This window comes from Schistosoma haematobium, chromosome 1, assembly GCF_000699445.3.
Source record: "Schistosoma haematobium chromosome 1, whole genome shotgun sequence".
Taxonomy (NCBI): Eukaryota; Metazoa; Platyhelminthes; class Trematoda; order Strigeidida; family Schistosomatidae; genus Schistosoma; species Schistosoma haematobium.
This window is the reverse complement of record NC_067196.1, coordinates 53,416,669-53,435,353: the sequence shown is the minus strand read 5'-3', so window position 1 is coordinate 53,435,353 and position 18,685 is coordinate 53,416,669. Positions and strand designations below refer to the sequence as shown.

The 18,685-nt window shown below is 31.4% G+C and overlaps 1 protein-coding gene across 1 annotated transcript in view; it reads right to left on the bottom strand.

Moving 5' to 3' along the window:
• The window catches only part of TRPM2_1 (Transient receptor putative cation channel sub M member 2), a gene marked incomplete at its 5' end in the record, with an annotated part of 100,182 nt that overhangs the window by 64,815 nt on the left and 16,682 nt on the right, over nucleotides 1–18,685 (bottom strand). Inside the window, 4 exons of the mRNA XM_035733982.2 lie at nucleotides 2,339–2,467; nucleotides 4,060–4,158; nucleotides 6,155–6,253; nucleotides 8,520–8,663. Coding sequence (XP_035590190.1) covers nucleotides 2,339–2,467; nucleotides 4,060–4,158; nucleotides 6,155–6,253; nucleotides 8,520–8,663 — 471 coding nt within the window. The remainder of the gene's footprint in view (nucleotides 1–2,338; nucleotides 2,468–4,059; nucleotides 4,159–6,154; nucleotides 6,254–8,519; nucleotides 8,664–18,685) is intronic.

The window sequence follows — 18,685 nt, the reverse complement described above, 5'->3', positions numbered from 1 at the left end:
GTCCACGTCGTCCCATGATATCTTCATATCTGGTGTTGTCTATTCCGACTTTGGCGTTTTGATCTCCCATTAGAATGGTGAGGTCGTTTCTTGGACACCTCTCTATGATTGATCGCAGCCGCTCGTAGAATTGATCTTTAATGTCGTCGTTGCTATCACTGGTGAGTGCATAACATTGGATAATATTCATTGTGATCCCCTCCTTCTTTGTTTTGAATGATGCTTTGATGATTGTGGATCCGTGAGATTTCCATCCTACAAGTGCACTTCGTGCTACTTTGGACAGCATTAGAGCAAGTCCCTGAGTGTGTGGAGCATTTTCCTGTTCGTGGCTAGAGTGCAGCAGCATCTCTCCCGTATTTAGGCTTTGTTGTCCAGCTTGGTTCCAATGGGTTTCGCTGATTGCCAGTACTGCCAAATTGCATCTCCTCATTTCCGTTGCTATTTGACTGGTCTTCCCGGTTTCCCACATTGTTCGGATGTTCCGTGTACCTACAAACATTTTTGCTCTGGTTGTTAGAAGTGGCATCGGCCTCGTGGCTTCCGAAGGAACTTGGCTTTCACCATGAAGCGTCATAATTCTTCTACATGAAGACCTTCAAACTCCCAGGTCAGAGTTAAAATGGTTTGAATTATTTTTTCTTGTAAGCGTTTTTTTAGCGAGTTAGTTTTCTACGGGATGGGGGCGCTAACCCCATGCCCAACCCTCCTCCTTTACCCGGGCTTGGGACCGGCAGTAACTCTAGAAGAACTACAGGCGGAGTTTTTGTCTCATTAACGAAGATAATAATAATAATAACATCGTGTGAATCTGATATGTAATAAGAGAGGCGAGGTAGAAGCAGTTCTGATAACAAATTCGTGTGAATTCGAAATGATGAATGTACAGATTAAAAAAAATGTGGAGCAGATATTAACAAAAAAAGTAGTTAGTGGTGGAATGTAAAGAATTGATAATATTCAATTTATGCAAATGGTAATCCAGTCGTGGATCAAGGTAAACACAGAGTCAAAACATACTATAAGTTAGGTTTCTTGGAGTTCATCCAAACGGCTTTAGCTATATGGAGGAGTCGTAATCTAACTCCTTTAGGAAGATTATTTGAAACATGATGCAAAATAAAGATAGCTTGATCTATCTAACACGTTCACTATCTACAAAGTGAGAAAAGATGGCACCGCTGATAGATCTCATAACCCCTTTTTTCTATTTTTAGTTGTACAAATCTACTTGGCCTGTCCACCTTTATAAATTTCTAAGATTGATTCTATTTATGCAAGAAAGATGACTTGATACAGAAAAGAAACTTGTGTATGGAAAAAGTAGTTATTATTGAAATATATTCATAGGAAATTTATCAATATGTTAGCTTATTATTACAGTAAATTATAATAGAGTGCATTGTGGTTTAATTGAAAATAACAAAAAAACATTTATTTTAATGTAATTTTTAAATGTTAACTCCCACTGGAGCCCCTCTTGGGCTACTGCCGGTCCCAAGCCCGGATATAGGAGGGGGGTTGAGCATGGGGTTAGCGACCCCATCCCGTAGAAAACTAACTCGCTAAAAAAACGCTAACCAGAAAAATTAACTCAAACCATTTAAACTCTGCCCTGGGAATTAGGAGGTCTTCATATAGAAAAGTCATGACGTCTCATGATGAGAGCCAAGTTCCTTCGGAAGTCACCAGGTTGATGCTCCTTCTGATAACCAGAGCAACCACTAATTTAGGTACACGGAATGCTCGTACAATGTGGGAGACCGGGAGAGTCTTCCAAATTGCCGCAGAGTTTATAAATACTATAAACGACTAAGAATTTTATCAACAAGGAGCTTCGTTGCTTAAAAAATGGCATGATCTAAAATTAGGATTTATTTAAGTATGATAAATTCTGTTACACATTTAAATAAAACTTGAAGAGCTTATACAATAGACAATTTGGAAATATATTTAGATTTAAAAAGAATGAAGATGTTTCAACGAAGAAAAGTTTCTTTTCCATGAACTTTGGATTTATTCAAATATTTTATTCTTTTTTTCCGTTTCTCTTTTTGTAACTGACTTTTACTTTCATACTTTGACAAGTGGTTTATGTCTACACTCACCGAAACTCATAGGTAACTTAAATTCTTTGTTATTGTTTCAGCATGATCTTCAGTCATCTGTATAATATGAGTTATGATGGAAGTATAATAAAGTGTATAATTTATTGTTTTACTTATAAACCATATAAATAATAAGTTGATATTTAGGAGAATTTTTAGTAATAATTATAAACAAAATAGTGTGAAATGTTATGTTATTGTGAAATTTTGTTAAAAATAATTAAACATACATCATTCTCTGATAATTTATCTGTACTATCTTTAGCCGATTGTATAACATCATGATATAATGCTGCCAAGAATTTATGACATGCTGAACGAGTTGGATCCAAAGCATAATGAACAGGAGTTTGAAATTTCTACGAAACAAAGACAAAACAAAATTTCAATGTGAAATTGCAGTATATAAAAAAGTGATTTCATGATTTCTGAAAAAAACAAATGACGTAATAGATTTATTTTGTCAAAGACTATAGATCATTACAAATGATATCTTAAATCTGTTTAGTTCGTGGTTGTTTTTTTCTCATCTCGAACTGACGTCAGTGAGTAAACCGGCCGAAAAGTAAAAGATCATCTGGATAGTATTTGAACCCTATTCAGAAGTGTTAAACTTCCTTTGAGCAAGTTTTGCGTGCTCAAAGAAATGCCTGGAAGATGAAATTTTTCTCATAACAAAGTTCCTACGTGAAAATGCATATTAGGCGAAGTTCATCCAGAAATATGACAAAACCAACCCTCGAATTATGTACGATAGAGTGGAAAAGAAAACCTGCTTCCTCAAAAGAGATTAAATCACTGGAATAGTTAATCACAGGATAAATTCCGCGTTGAATGTGACCTACCCAACAACAAAACTGACGACGCTATAGGAAAAGAACTGCTCAACTGCGATAAAAAAACTCAAACGTGATTTATGTATTCAAAAAGAGACAGTAATAAACTTATTATTACCCTGGTAATCCAATTCTTGGTCATTAGTTTTATTTTGTTAATGTTTAGTTTGTTATATTTCTCTTCCATTACCGAATTCTTATTTCGTGTACATTTAAATCCCCCATTTTCACTCACTTGATTCTCTTAAATTATGTAAACTCTTCAAATTCTATACAATTAATACATAACCCATCTTATCAGTTTTTAAAGCCATGAATCTTATGTGAACCCTTCATAACTCTAAAATTATTTGTCTCTGAACTCCACTCAACTATTACATCACTTATCCCTAATGTTTTCTTGATTCTAACACCAAATAACCTCCGACCTGTTCTTTGCACACATATATTTAATTATTATAGATGACCTTTGTCATTCCAATTCCTTACATTCACTTATTTCAACTGTTCCACATCATATCTTACCTCAGTGTAAAATTTTAATACATATTTGGTTGTAAGCAGCTGATGAGAAACCACGATATTTAATGAATTCATATTATTCTGCATCCATGTTCGTTGTGCCTTTGACTGATTTCAAACAACTATGAAAGAATATTTCTGAATTATAAATATTTTTTAAAAATAAACTTAGCTATAGTTTGCACCATTCACTCTAGTGGAAACAGTCTATTGCGAATGGAAGTTATTTTATCTCATAGTAGAAATTTTGTAAGATAGTTGCTGTGATATTTAGTCCACTTATATATCTACATTTATTAGAATATTTTAAAAGTAGGACAGTAAGAATTTAAATAGGCAAAAATCTTAGCAAATAGTTAATTCATAGCTTCTGACTAGAAAAAGAAACACTAGCGTAATTAGAACTTGAAGACACTGAAATTTATCCCCAGTAAAATTTAATTTGATGTCATAATAAGAATAATACATTGTCTCAAGAAGCACTAAAGGAATACTGCATGGATATAGAATGCAAAAATTTGGAAAATTAAAACTACCCTTTTTTTAGGAAAAGGATTAGTTTATGTCGTGAAAGAAATGTTCATTTGACTTACAGAATCTGCAACCATGACTAATTTTTTATTAATACAACAAAGAACAACAGTAGTCTCCGGATCACCAACCACACCATGGTGTAATGCATTTCTACCACTCTAAAATAAATAATCAATAAGTGTCCGGTAAGATAGCAATTAGTAAAATCATAAGATAATGTACATTATTTGTCGACCTCTGTTCAGTCATCACAAGCTTTCTAATTAAGCAACAATGTAATTTCATTTATAGTCAAAACATTAAAAACGCTTTACTATTTGTCAATTATAGCTTATTCACTGAAGAAAATGTCTTTGCTGTAAATAAAATATTGATAGTTTCGAGTACATATTTTACATCCAAAAAATATTTTTCAAGCTTATGGCTTTGATCAATTTGGTAATGGGTAGGTTACTGTTTGGCTATAGAAAATAAAAATGATGCAATGGAGATCTAATAAGCGAAAAACTATCATTAGAATTCAGAAATTTTTAGTTAAAAGGTGTATACAGTCACCAACTGGTAAAATTTATTGATTGATAATGAATCGTCAGCTGACAAATCATTATCATCATAGATTACCAACTTATTATTGTGTATAGCTAGTTTTGTAGAAGACTATGGAACATCTTGTTGTGACAATCTTCATAATACTTGAGTCGGTATCAAGTTTACTTATTATTAGATCTACAAAACCATGTAACTAAAAATGGTTAGTTTTTCTATTTCATTCATTAATCCACCACAATATGAGGTAGAATAGATTGACTGATCACTGAGAAGCAGTTTTCTGATTAAATATATATTTATACGCAATATTTATCAAGAATACGATACACAGTTTTGCTAAGAGTTTTTCACACGAAATGATAGTTATGGTTGTTTTAATTTTTTCTGGTATCGTAACGACCAATTTCGTTTGTTTTTAACTTCAGATACTAGTAAATATGTTGTTACGACTATTATTCTTTGTCAAAGATGATAGTAATCACTTTTGAGATGAAAAAACTAACGTACTCAGTCAGAATGAGAAATAGTTAAAGATTTTAAAATTGTTATTGTTAGTGGCTGTGTCATGCTTATTGCATCTATGCACCATATGAGAGACTAATATATATCCGGTAGTTTCTGTCATCTCGAGTCCCACATTTAAAATTACCATGTTATGGAAATCTGAGTCAAACAATCCTAAAAATACCATTGAGTCCCTGATCAATTTAATACAGTATTTACTCGACAGAACAAAGCTTTTTTTAAACTACGGTGTTCAACAAAAGACTTCACAGATATATTTGGAGAACACTGTAATAGCCTATATAAATAAGCATCAAAAAGACTTTCATAAGTGCCAGACGTGCGAAAATGTACTCAGTAAGATAATCAAGAATAGATTAACTTAAGTGTATATATTATTATTATACCAGTCATCATTCAGCACATTACTCATTAGAAGTATTTGAACGTTTGATATGGCAAATATCACTCTACAAACAACAACTTTGTTGTACCAGTTAACTCATTAAATATGTACTATAGTTCACTTTTTACATGCACCAAATTAATATAACAGAAATTGCTTTCCAATAAATTTGTTTCACAACTATCTCGGATCCTTTCTTGTTTATATGATAAGAATTATGTTAACAAATGTACACTTCACTTCATTAAAACAATATATTTTCTTCCCAGGTAAACATTTGGTGAATGAATGATATTTTGCATAACTTTTTAAATTTTGAAGGTCATTAAATCATGAAATTATATACAAAATTACATGGGTGAGACTATAATTTATGGTCGACCTTTGAGCAACGCTAAAGTGACCTTGGGCGTTAGTACCTAATAACTAGGACCAAATGAGTGTTATAAACCAGTGTGAGAAATTAGAATTATGATTTACAGTTGATAGTTAGGGTTAGGAAATACATCTAGGGTTTTCATCACGAACTGACATAATCTATAATGCCAAAACTCTATTTAGCCAAATAGATGGATGATTTTCGCGCTAAAATCCGAGACCTGTTATCTTATACCTGATTGGTTCGTCCATAAATTATGGTCTCGCCGATTACATGACCAATAGTTTAGTTTATTTTGACTTAATAAATCACTTACTGTATCTGTGGTTTCAGGATTAGCTCCAGCTTTACATAGTCGTTCGACTGCCACAAAATCACCAACTCCGGCGGAAATATGCAATGGAGTGAAGCCTTCCTAGCCACAAAAATCGTATGTATAGTTAATGTAATGTATAACCATTAGAAAATATGTAAAATTGGGCATATAATCATGAAAATAGTCGAAAAACATGTAGCTACTTTCGCACAAACTACTCATCATACATCTCTCTATGTTGACTGAGATGACATTTTTGCTAGACTTTAAAAAAAATCTAATGCCATTTGATAATCTGATCATAAATTATATAGTAAGTAGAGCCTTCTTACGCTTTTCACTGCCAGCCACAGTCCTGCACTACTCATACTGATTACTTGCTCTATGTGAACGCGAACACATTTTTCTAAAGTCTACAAATGTATTATTTTACACATTTAATTACCTATGAATATATTAATATTATTTAATGAATCATGCAACAAAAATATACATGGAAAGCTAGACAGAAGTCAATTCTAAAATACTAATTTGAAGTATGCTAAAACAAAATTCATTTCAACCTGTTCCTAATTTTCACTAGAGATGTTGAAAACTTATCATATTGCGTAAAAATCTGGTTATGCTTCATCAGTTGAGTATACAAATTTTCACATGAATGATAATAATTAGACAATGTCAGATTAATAAAAGATGTCTAAGATGAAACACTGAAACAGAAATTCATTAAGATGTAAACATTGTAATTTCATTTAAATTCTCTCTATAACTCGAATACATATTTTAAGTTGACTTTATCTAATACACTAAAGCAGGATAAGTTCATATTACCAAAAGTTTTCTAAAGCTACCAACATTCATAAACTAGGTTATCAGTATCAGTCACATACAAAGTTATTTTGCGTGTGATAAACAAGTGAAGCATTACTGAAGATGATATAAATTATCTTTAGAAGCTTTTGTCTATTGTTTTAAAACTTTTTTTCTGTATTAGTATTATTGTACTTTCACCAAGCATCTAAAAGGTATGAATAATCTATGACTCTATATTCATACCTTTAATATCATATCTGAAAATTTAACATCTTTCAATTCAACCGTGTGAAGGATATTTCTTCTAATAAATCATCAATGTGTTTTCATGTAACTTTTAGAGTATATTGATATTTTCTTACATTGATTAACAATTCAGTGACTAAATGTTCCAACATATTTACGTAACAATAACTACACCATCAAACTGCACACGTCGTTCTAAAGTAGTCTTTCTTCAAAATAATCTAGACAACCAAAGGAACTGAATCAATGAGGGTTCGAATCAAAAACTTATGCACTGCTGAGGCGTTAGTGATCCATAACTTCAAATCCGAACTAAGCGTGCAAAAACGATACGTCCAACCTCTCATCTTTCCTTGGCCCTAATTCTCTTCTGTTGTATATTTTGCTCTTGTTTTTTTAAATCATATGGTGACCAAACACTACAATGTTATATCTTCCTCTTTACTTTATCCTGACAAATACGGTACTTTATTTGACAGAGGAAATTTCAAAATCCTGGGTTACCGGAAATTTAGAATTATGAGATAACTTTTGATAGCATAAAACGTAGTCAGTATGTTGATTAACGACCTCAACCTAATAACGTGAACAGAAAGCAAATTTTAATGATCTTAACAGACCAGTAATAGGTTTAAATAGTGCATATAACGTCGAATAATAATAACAGTCGTCTTATTCAGTGTAGTATTTTTTTAGTACAATATGAAGCTCTGAGCATAAAGTATTTCTAGATATCCATCTCACTCTTTGTCGATATAGTCGTATATGGATATGTATGCTTATGTAAAAAGAATAAACCAAATAGTATTAATTGAGGTGAAATTTTTGTGAAGAAATAACAGTCTTTTCAACAGTAAATAAGCTTAAATCTCACGAATGTAAGTTTTTGGTTAGGTCAGTCCTACCGATCTGTTCTTCGTATAGTGTATATGCTAAATAGAGCACTCTAGGTTATTCGTACTTCTCTTTGCGTGCATGAATTATAACAAAAAGGGGAAAGATGTGAACGGAATGGATGATTTTTATCTAGTAAAATAGTGAAATACAGTGCAAAATAACAGGTTACATATAAGAATTTACAAATTTTAAAACTAATTGCCCTATTTGTGCAGAAAATGTTTCAAATGAAATTCATTATTCCGTCTTCTGTAATTTACAAAAAAGAACGTGATTAGTTTCTTACTGAATGCTCTCTTACCGACAACCACTCAAAATCCATTTTGCCCTTAATCATATACATATGAATTACTGTCATTGTTCAAAGTGCAAAATTTAAAGACTTTTTTTGTATAAAAAAGTAACATACTACTGTTTTCTTTTCAATTAGTGACTCTGAATGACCTTTTAAAATATGATCAATTATTTGATGTGCTGAGTACCATGCAGCTACGTGTAGAAATGTTGCCGCCGATAATATGGTAATTTTAACAGCTCCTGTTTGACGTACTAACTGAAAAAAATCAAATATCAAGAGGAAATATGGTTAGAACCACTGGATACATTAAACTTTAGAAAAAATTGTTATTTACAACAAAATCAATATAAATGCCTTTGGAAAAAACTGAAAAGAAAATTGTTTATACTTTATTCACTTCTGCACAAACTATTTAATCCCATTTAAAAAGCCTTTTTAATAATTAACTTACTGGAAGATGAATTTAATTACCCTTGTTAAATAGAATATGGTGACTTTAAATATCACCCATGTAAGGTTTACTGTAGTCGGTAATTTATCTGTCATGAACACGGAAACAAGAACTATTGTATTCAGATTACAGGGATTAAGTAGTACTATAATTGTCTGCCTGTATTGGTTAAAAAAATCAGACATTTGAAAGGTCTAAATAAAAAAAACAGCGACTATCAAAATTAATGATAATCATTTTCAAGCTTTAAAAGTAAATTTCATTGAAGTCACAAACCGATCTAATGTAGATAACTATCGAATACATGAGAGCATTGAACGACTACTTCGTTTTATTATAGAATTCCTCGTCAGTTTTTCTCCACGACACTGCAGGCGTGAATCGAACCCAAGACCTTCGGTTTCGCATGCGACCACTTAACCTGAACTTTTGATTGTAGGGTCATCAATGAAATTCTAAAATCTACACAACCTCATACATGAGTAAACGTTAAGTAAATACCAAATGCACAGTTTGCATTGCTCAAACCTTCTTAGTGAAGAACTCAAACACGCCGATATATTGTTAAGAAATTAAATTCAAAAAGTTTGTTTCATGAAGCGTCAAGTTGTAACTATACGTTATATAACCCCAATTGTCACTATGTGGGACATTTTACCTGCTTAATGAGAAGGATACTTTCTAGCTTCAAAAATGGTTGAAAGTGTATTACCACTTGTAGAAGTAGTTACATTTAAATCTATGAATATTATTATTCATAAATAACTAAAGGTTAGGATATCAGAAAATTCAGATTAGAATGTAGTTTTATCAAACCAGTCAATAAATCTTCCATGGATAAAATGGTTGAATTTCAAAAGTCATTACTATTGTTTTGAGCTTCTATAAGGTATTATTCTTCATTAATATGGTTCATTTGAAAAGGATTCATATATGACGATTATGTAAAATTGCAGTAATAAACAAAATGTCAGTTTAACAAATGTGTCATAATATTTATACAAACATCTATTCAATTCATGAAGATATTTCTGCGTAGAAGTGATCGTTCTCAATGTATCTGTATACCAATATGATCCACGATTGTGAAAACTGTCATGTTTTACAGAAATTAGTTTTCTCAATGAAGCAGGGAGTACAGACTAAATAATATATATCAGCCAAAAAATATTGAAATCATATCTACCTATTTCAAATAAACATTTAACCGGAACAAACGGATGTTAAAAAGTAGAATAATTTGAATTAGTTCTAAATCATTTTTTATTCAAAATGTTTTAATATACTTTTCATTTAAAAACGTATATAAAGAAGTATAAAGAGGTTTATTTAATTCAAAGTAAGATGACTACTTGAAATTTCAGATTATCTAATTTACCATCATTCTATATTTTAAACTATTTAAGGATTTTTCTATGTTGTCAAAAGAATAAAATCTTATCGAGGAACATTTCTATCAAGATTTCAGTTGATAACTCTTGAAAGTTCAAGCATCGGATCGCTAGCGTATTATATTGATATAACCTTTAAATAGATTCTTGATATCTATTAAATGTTTGTGAAATTTCATTTTCATTTGTAGAACATAGACATTTAGAAACTCCTAAGTATACTTCCTGACAAACTCCTCTTACACATCAGTCTTTTGCTTAATGTTCAGTATACAATAAATAGTCTCACGGTAATTTGACACTTCCAGAGCTATTTGCCTAAAGACATTTTAAGTAATTTGTAACAACGACAAATATGAATTACTTTGAATAATGGGCACAACATTTGTAACATCTGTTTTGAAAAGTTCTCTAACTTTCAGCATTTCAATTAAGTACTTAAAGCATACCTACTTCTATCATCAAAGATTTTAACAGGAACAGTCATCAGTTGCAGTTGTTTACAAAACTTGTAAAGTTAAAATATCATTTTAATCTGCTTCGTTTAAAAATCAAGTTGACATTGCTCTTTTTTTCAAGACCATATTTAGAAACAGTGATTTTATAATAGTAATTACTTTTTTAACGAATGCTGTGCAGTAAGAATGAGTTATACCCAAATAAACACCACAAGTTACTGCCATTATTTGGTGGAAAACAAATATTTTTGGGCTTTACATTGTAGTAGATCGTTATTCTGTAATTTGTCATTACAAGGAACTATAAATCTCAAAATACACTAGTTTTTTACATTCAAGCTGACATATTATCTTCAACTACGAAGAATTCATTGTGTAACACTAGATATTTCACTGAAGTACTTATATAAATTAACTGTTAGATAATAATTAGTTATCAATCTCTAGACACTATTATCTACAATAAAATTATTGATCTAACAAAATGGAGTCGACATTTCAGTTCTAATGTCCCCGTAATTAGTTTAAAGAATTTATTTATTTGGAAACAACCCAAAATAGTATGGCAAATTGAGGTAGCCCACTATTCATGACATTCAACAATAATTCCGTTAGATCCCTCACCATTTGTATTTAAGAGACATAGAATCATAAGTTTACATTAAATATCTTGATTGTATTGTGTTCATTTCGAGATCTGAATCTTTTTAGTTTAATCACCTGTTGGAAAATGGTCGTCTAACTAATGAGAAGTAACTAGGTGATCTTCATTGATCTTCAAAGGTCTTATTATTGATATCAATTAATAGTGAAAAGTATTTTTGGTTGAAACAAATTTTCACAAACTAGAAACAGTATAGTATATGTTGTCATTTACGATATCGTTATACCGATTAGATAGCAATATATTAGCTAACATCAGTGTTGTTTTGTGTCAATTTGAGTTCTAATCTAAATTGTTGATAAGAAATGAGAACATCATCACAAATTATGTGAACAGTAAGAATTCGAATGAAAACGAATGCAACCATGTCATGAACATACCCGGTACAACGTGATTTTCAAATTAAATCGATTAAGTGCATTAAATGTAAAATTAAATTGTTATATATCAAACATTTTAGAATCATGATGTTCCTAGTACGAACAGATAATACTTTGTATTTTCAATAGGCAAAATTGTGTCAGTTTAGTTTCTTTGTCAAGTAAAAAAATACATCATGTTAACAACACTCTCTAAAAGTGTTAAAATAGTACTAATATGTTGTTTCCATTATTGATATTTAGTGTAATATCACAAAACAGCTTTGAACACGGTTTCTTTAAAATTCATTAGTTATAATGGATAGTTACAACAACTTTTATGCTTGAACCTTCAGACTAAAACAATATACAGTAGGAGGGGGTGTTATTGATCAATCAAAACTGAGTTGATCTTTTTTCTCTTCAAACATTAAGTTATGTCTCCTGCCATGAAGCATGAGTTGAAACTAACCTATAAAAATTATTAGATAGAAAACCATTCTTAAAACAATAACAAACTTCCTTTGTAAAACAGAGTTTATTTACAATGAATTTTTTTTGGAAACTTTTGAGATATGTACAATTTGAAAATAGAGTTTACCATAGAATGACATCATCTAGAAAGCTACCAAAAATTAGGAAAGACTAGTCAGTATTTTGTCCCAGTTTTAAGAGATTTTAGCAGTGCTCATATTCTGTTTTACATGACATCTAACTTTGAATCTTCGAATTTTGTTAATAATACACTAACTATAGACCAATGTGTTTGTAAACAGATGGTCCCAGTTTAGGTTAATTCTTAGTATATAGCAACTAGTGACACTGACCCACGTTTTTCGAAGGTTACCGAATCGTATTATTTCTCAAAAGCTTTGTTCGTATAAAATGTAAAATGACCTCTGAAACTTATAATATAAAAGCAGTGAGTACTATGGAATAAAATAAATAAACGGAATAGTTCAGTCCAATCATAAAATAGTGAGATTATTCTTTGTAAAAAAAAGATTAAAAATACATGTAGAGATCAGAGCGAATGTATTTAAAATAATGTTAGAAGTAACAGGACAACAGCCATTATGGTGAAAGCTGAATCACAAGTAAACTAAATAGTTGATGTGTTAATACAACTAAGTTTCACAATTTGAAATAAATAACCGTAACCGTATTGGTTCTTTGTATTCGCTGACTTAATGGATTGTCTTACTTGTTCAGTTCATTTCGTAATAATAACCTCATGAATATACAGTCTTTGTATCTAAAATTATCGTTGAACTGGAATATTTATCTCAAAAAATCCAAACTCATGATACTTCATTTATTTCTGCAAGTAAACGTTTATACAACATTTAATGGAGATATTTAATGAAATGAATTCACTGAATTTCATGATGTCGATCGCTTTTACCATACAAAGGTGACGATTATTTCGATAAAGAAATCCCGATTGAGGAGTACGTTTGGACTAAGTGGTCTCCACTGACCACATTTAGTGTATATTTACGGTCGATTTTATTTTTGTGTAATAATAAGCTACAACTATTTGATACAGATTACTGGATTGAGCAACGAGACAATCCTGGCTGAATTAGCTTCGCTTTCCAACTAAACAAACCCATACAAATTGAGTATTTTAGAATTCCATCTCTAGTGAAGCCATCAAAACTATTCATTATTTGATTCGGCTGCTAACAAGATATGTTATAAACATAGACTGATGATGGCTGGAAGTAGAATCCAGGACGCGCGTTTCGTCCTATTTGAGACTCGTCAGCTGGATGTGCCTACATCCCATAGTTGTGTCTACTCCTGCACTAGAACCGAGTACCGTTCGCGTTAAACGTCCCCACGTTATGCATTTATCTATTGAACAACACACAGTCACTGGTTTGAGTTGATCAGTTTTCCTTTGGCATAAGTGTATTCAGTTGGATTGCCTCGATATCGCCTGAAGTCACAAGCATTTTAAGCAGAGATGGATGATAACTAGTAGTGAAATTATCAATAGAAGTGAATTAATTCTCATCACATTGCACAAGCCAGTGACTATCTGAGACTCAGTAACTAGGTGACTAACGCGATGACGTTTGAAGTGAACGGTATAGGGTTCGAGTTTCAGAGTAGACATCAATTTTGGAATCCAGGTACATTCAAACGATGAGTCTTCAACAAGACAAAACGCGCTTTCTGGATTCCACTTCTACTCACTATCCATTTCTACATGAGAATAATATTCATTATTATTATTATTAAAAATTGAAAAAGTTATGATTCACTTCATGCTTTACTTTACTGATAATTTTTCAACCAAATTATACTCTGAAACTATTTGAAATATGTAATTCGTGAAAATAACGTTAAAACAAACAAAACACCAAACAAACTTATATTTGTTTTGAGAATAAATAAACAAATTCTTCACTAATTATCATTTCTTCAAATTTTACACTATCAGAAATGAACTTCAAATATTTTCTAATTATTGTATTATATTTAATATATAAGTTTATGTATAGAAATCAGAATGAAGGTAATTTACTACTAGCTACCTATTGTAACAATTTAGATTAAATCAAATGGGAGATTGATATTTATATAAAGTTCTACTGTGAAAAGGAACCAATTTATGAAAATAGAACTACAACTAATTTGTATGGACTGTTTAAAGATTTTTTTATTTACTAACTTATTACACTATAAATCAATACAATTATCATCTTAATCATACGGTTATAAGTTTTAAATAGCCAATATTGAATATGCTGTAAACTTTTGTTTATTTTTAAAGTTTGAGAAGTGATCAAGACAGAGTTCAAGGTTAATTTGCAGATTGGATGTAGTGAAATTTGAACAGTCAATTGTGTCTTAACTTAATCAGGTTTCAGATTAATTAGTAGTTATAGAACATAAACCGATTCAAGGAAATTACACATCACTTAGTTATTTGATCTAACTAATTTTTTACACTAAAAAATGTAAGCATAGTTACAAAATCATGTAGAACAACAGTTGTTCTCAAAATGCTAAACTCTGCCTAGGAATACTTTTAAAATTTTTAACTACTGAAAAGAGAGGTTGACACAGCAGTGAATAGAAAGAAAATGTAAAAGGAGACTAAATACACATCCATGTCAACTGTGAAATATGATATGATTAAAAAAATCAATCAATTTTAATTTTTTGGGTTTTCCAAAAAAATAACATTCAACAAAAAAGTTAATGTATTCACATTTGTTGACTCAAAGTGAGACAGAGTTGTCTTATTCAACAGAGGGTGAAAGAAAGATCAGCTTACATATGATTAATCCGAATTGCCGGTAGTAGATCGTTTAATATATTAGGGCGCAAGCAAGCCTCTTTAATATGAAGCTCACCACAACCATCACATATCTTGATGAGGAATATAATATACAAGTTAATGAATCAAAATTCACCAGCATCAGTTTTTAACTACCTGTGATATAATCGGTGTTGTCCTACTTCTTTAATGATTGATGTCAGCAATGAATCAAACTTAACTTCTAGCATTAATTTCTGAAGTCATTAAATTAAAAAAATCATATAAACTGATCTATCGAGTACCTTATGGCAAAACCATCCATATAACGCAAGAAGGGTGTTGATAACATATTAGGACTGGCTAGTTTAGATTAGATAAACAAACACAAAGGATAAAATATTAACAAAATGTAATTATATTGGGATACATCAAGTTAAATATAAACTGCATTGATTATGAAAAGGCATTTGACAGTGTAGATAGGAGAGCGTTATGTAAACTTCTTTGACACTATGAGGTTTCTGAGAAGAATGTCAACATTATCCGGAACTCATACGACGGTGGCCTATCCTCCTTCCAGAGGAGTAACAGGCGTAAGTAAGTAAGCAAGTAAGTAAGTACATAAAGTTAAATAGTATTTTGTTAGTACGTTATATCCAATGTTACTAGATTGAACAGTAATATTAATAGTTAGTTAACTTTTTTCAATATGAAGCCTGATAACTAAATAAAATCGGAGGCGTTCACATTACTCAACTCTAATGGACACATTCTATATATTACTACTAACTACAATCTGTTTTGTTACACACAAAAGAAAACAATGAATTTTACGTTGCCTAACTAGACTCATTCATTACATAAACCTTCACACAAGTTGAGCAAATGTAGAACAACAAAGGTCAGAAAGGAAAAGAAAAAGAAATACTTTGTCTAACTCGATATTTACTGTTGTTTTTTAAAAAGATGGAATGTCCTTTGTTTTTCAAAATTATTACTTTTTCCAACTTTTAAAGGGTAATCGGCTAATAAATGCTTGTATTGTTCTTTTTTTGTCAAAATAATACTGTAGTTCTTATGATACATTTTTATATTACAAAAATATGTAATATCAACAGTAAGAATATCAGTGTAAAATAAAACTAATTAGTTAGCCAATTATATGTATTTGCCAAAGTTTAATTAATTTCTATTCTCTAGTTTCTGTATGCAAGAATCATTCTCAGTCAAAAATCTCACTCCCACTTAAACAGGCTTAATTTCTATGGTGTTTCTGTATTGTAGACTAAACAAATTAGGTCGACTTCAACATTGAATAAAATATCTGGTAAGAAATATGTGTAAATTAAGTTTTAGATGATTTGTTTACTTGATAATCTGATACAGTGTTATAATATTTAAATATCATAAAGTATTATAATTTCATGTCAAAATGAAAGGATAATTTTTTCTTGTCCAGCAACATTTTGACTATTAGTGAAGGAGTATAGAGGATTGGTTTTTATTGAATATTATTTACTTACGTACTTACTTACGCCTGTTACTCCTCGTGAAGGAGCATAGGCCGCTCACCAGCATTCTCCATCCAACCCTGTTCCAAGCAATCCTTTCCAGCTCCTTCCAGTTGTAATTCATCCTTTTCATATCTGCTTCTATTTCCCGACGTAATGTGTTCTTTGGCCTTCCTCTTTTCCGCTTCCCTTCAGGATTCCAAGTTAGGCCTTGTTTCGTGATGCAGTTTGATGATTTGCGTAATGTATGTCCTATCCATTCCCATCGTCTTTTCCTAATTTCCTCTTCAACTGGAATGTGGTTTGTTCTCTCCCACAGTAGACTGTTGCTGATGATATACGACCAATGGATGTTGAGTATGTTGCGTAGACAACTATTGATAAATACTTGTACCTTCTTGATGGTGGTTGTAGTAGTTCTCGAAGATTCAGCTCCGTATAGTAGAACTGACTGTGTTGACGTTGGTATTGAAGATTGTGACTTTGATATTGGTTGGAAGTTGTTTTGAGTTCCATATGTTCTTCAATTGTAGGAATGCTGTCCTTACTTTTCCAATCCTCACCTTCGCATCTGCATCTGAACCTCCTTGTTCATCGATAATGCTTCGCAGGTATGTGAAGGATTCTACATCTACCATAGTTTCGCCATCAAGAGTGATTGGATTGGTGTTTTCCGTGTTGTATTTGAGGATCTTGGTTTTCCCTTGTGTGTGTTGAGGCCTACTGATGCCGAGACTGTAGCTACATTGGCTGTCTTTATCTTCATTTGTTCGTGTGTACGCGATAGGAGGGCTAGGTCATCTGCGAAATCCGGATCATCTAATTGATTTTGAGCTGTCCATTGTATTCCGTGTTTTCCCTCAGATGTCGAGGTCTTCATAATCCAGTCGACCACCAGAAGAAAGAAAGACCCTGTCCCCAATCTTTTTAGTATTTTATGATTCTTTCGTCTTCTGATATTCATTTCTTATTTAATGTGATTAATGTCATATCGGGTGATGACGCAATCACTTATTAGTTTCATTATCTTTACATAATCTCTGAATTATCACCTCTCAATACTTAAATGCACACCCATCTTAACCATGTTTGTTCATACACTTTACATCTCTATTCTTTTTCTCATTATGGTTTTGGTTACGTTTCAAAAGCATTCATTTAAACCTCACAAACAATCGTATGCTAAACATTTTTTAATAATTATATTGATATTAATAGTTTTAATTTGAATGCATTGGATGATAAACCTGTGAAATAGTATGAATTCATTTTATTCAACAAACTTTGTTGTTTTTACTTTGTTTAAATATGTAAATAAATGACAAATTTCAAATGAATTATATAACTAGTCGTTTAAACACTTATGAACACAGCCAGTGAATATTAGAAATTACTTGATTGGCGTTTTCCGAAAATAACTTCTAAACATTACTCAAGAATCTGTTGATGTACTCTTCTACTTCATGTTGTCATATACAATTTCTTGTGATCATTTTTGTTAGGTCCCGATAAACATAATGAATGGTAACTTTGGGATCATTTTATGGACCAATACTAAACGTATATTTTTATCGTATAATTGTTAAATAACTAAACTATTTATATTCATGTTCCTTTTATTATAAGCTTTATTTTGACCTATGAACCATTATTATACGTTTTACCATTCTTGAATCATGCCTTGTCTATTAGTTATTGCCTCACACATTCACAGCCACATTTGGCCAAATTTTGTACAAATGTTGTTTTCTATTTTATGCTACGTTGTGGTCTGTTTGATTGGTAATATAAACTGAGTATATTTGAAATATAATGATTCATATTACAGAGGCTGAGACTCGTGTTCTGCACTTAACCAGCTGGGGTAGGCGGAAAGCAGGACCAATCAGGACTCTAGGCTGCTCGCACGTGTTTTACGCGTCCTTCTGATTGGCGGCTTTGGGCTATAACAATTTCTGTAAAGTTAATTTAAAGTGATTAGATATACCCCAAGTTGGATTCTTCAAGCGCTTCGTCATTGACTACATGTTATTCTTCAAAACGTTGTATTTCCATGGAAACTTGAATATCCCACTTATTTTCAGATGACAAATTCTGTATATCTAGTTGTCATAATGGGTTGGTCACTTCCAGAATAAATTCTGTCAAGAAAATTTATTTTATACA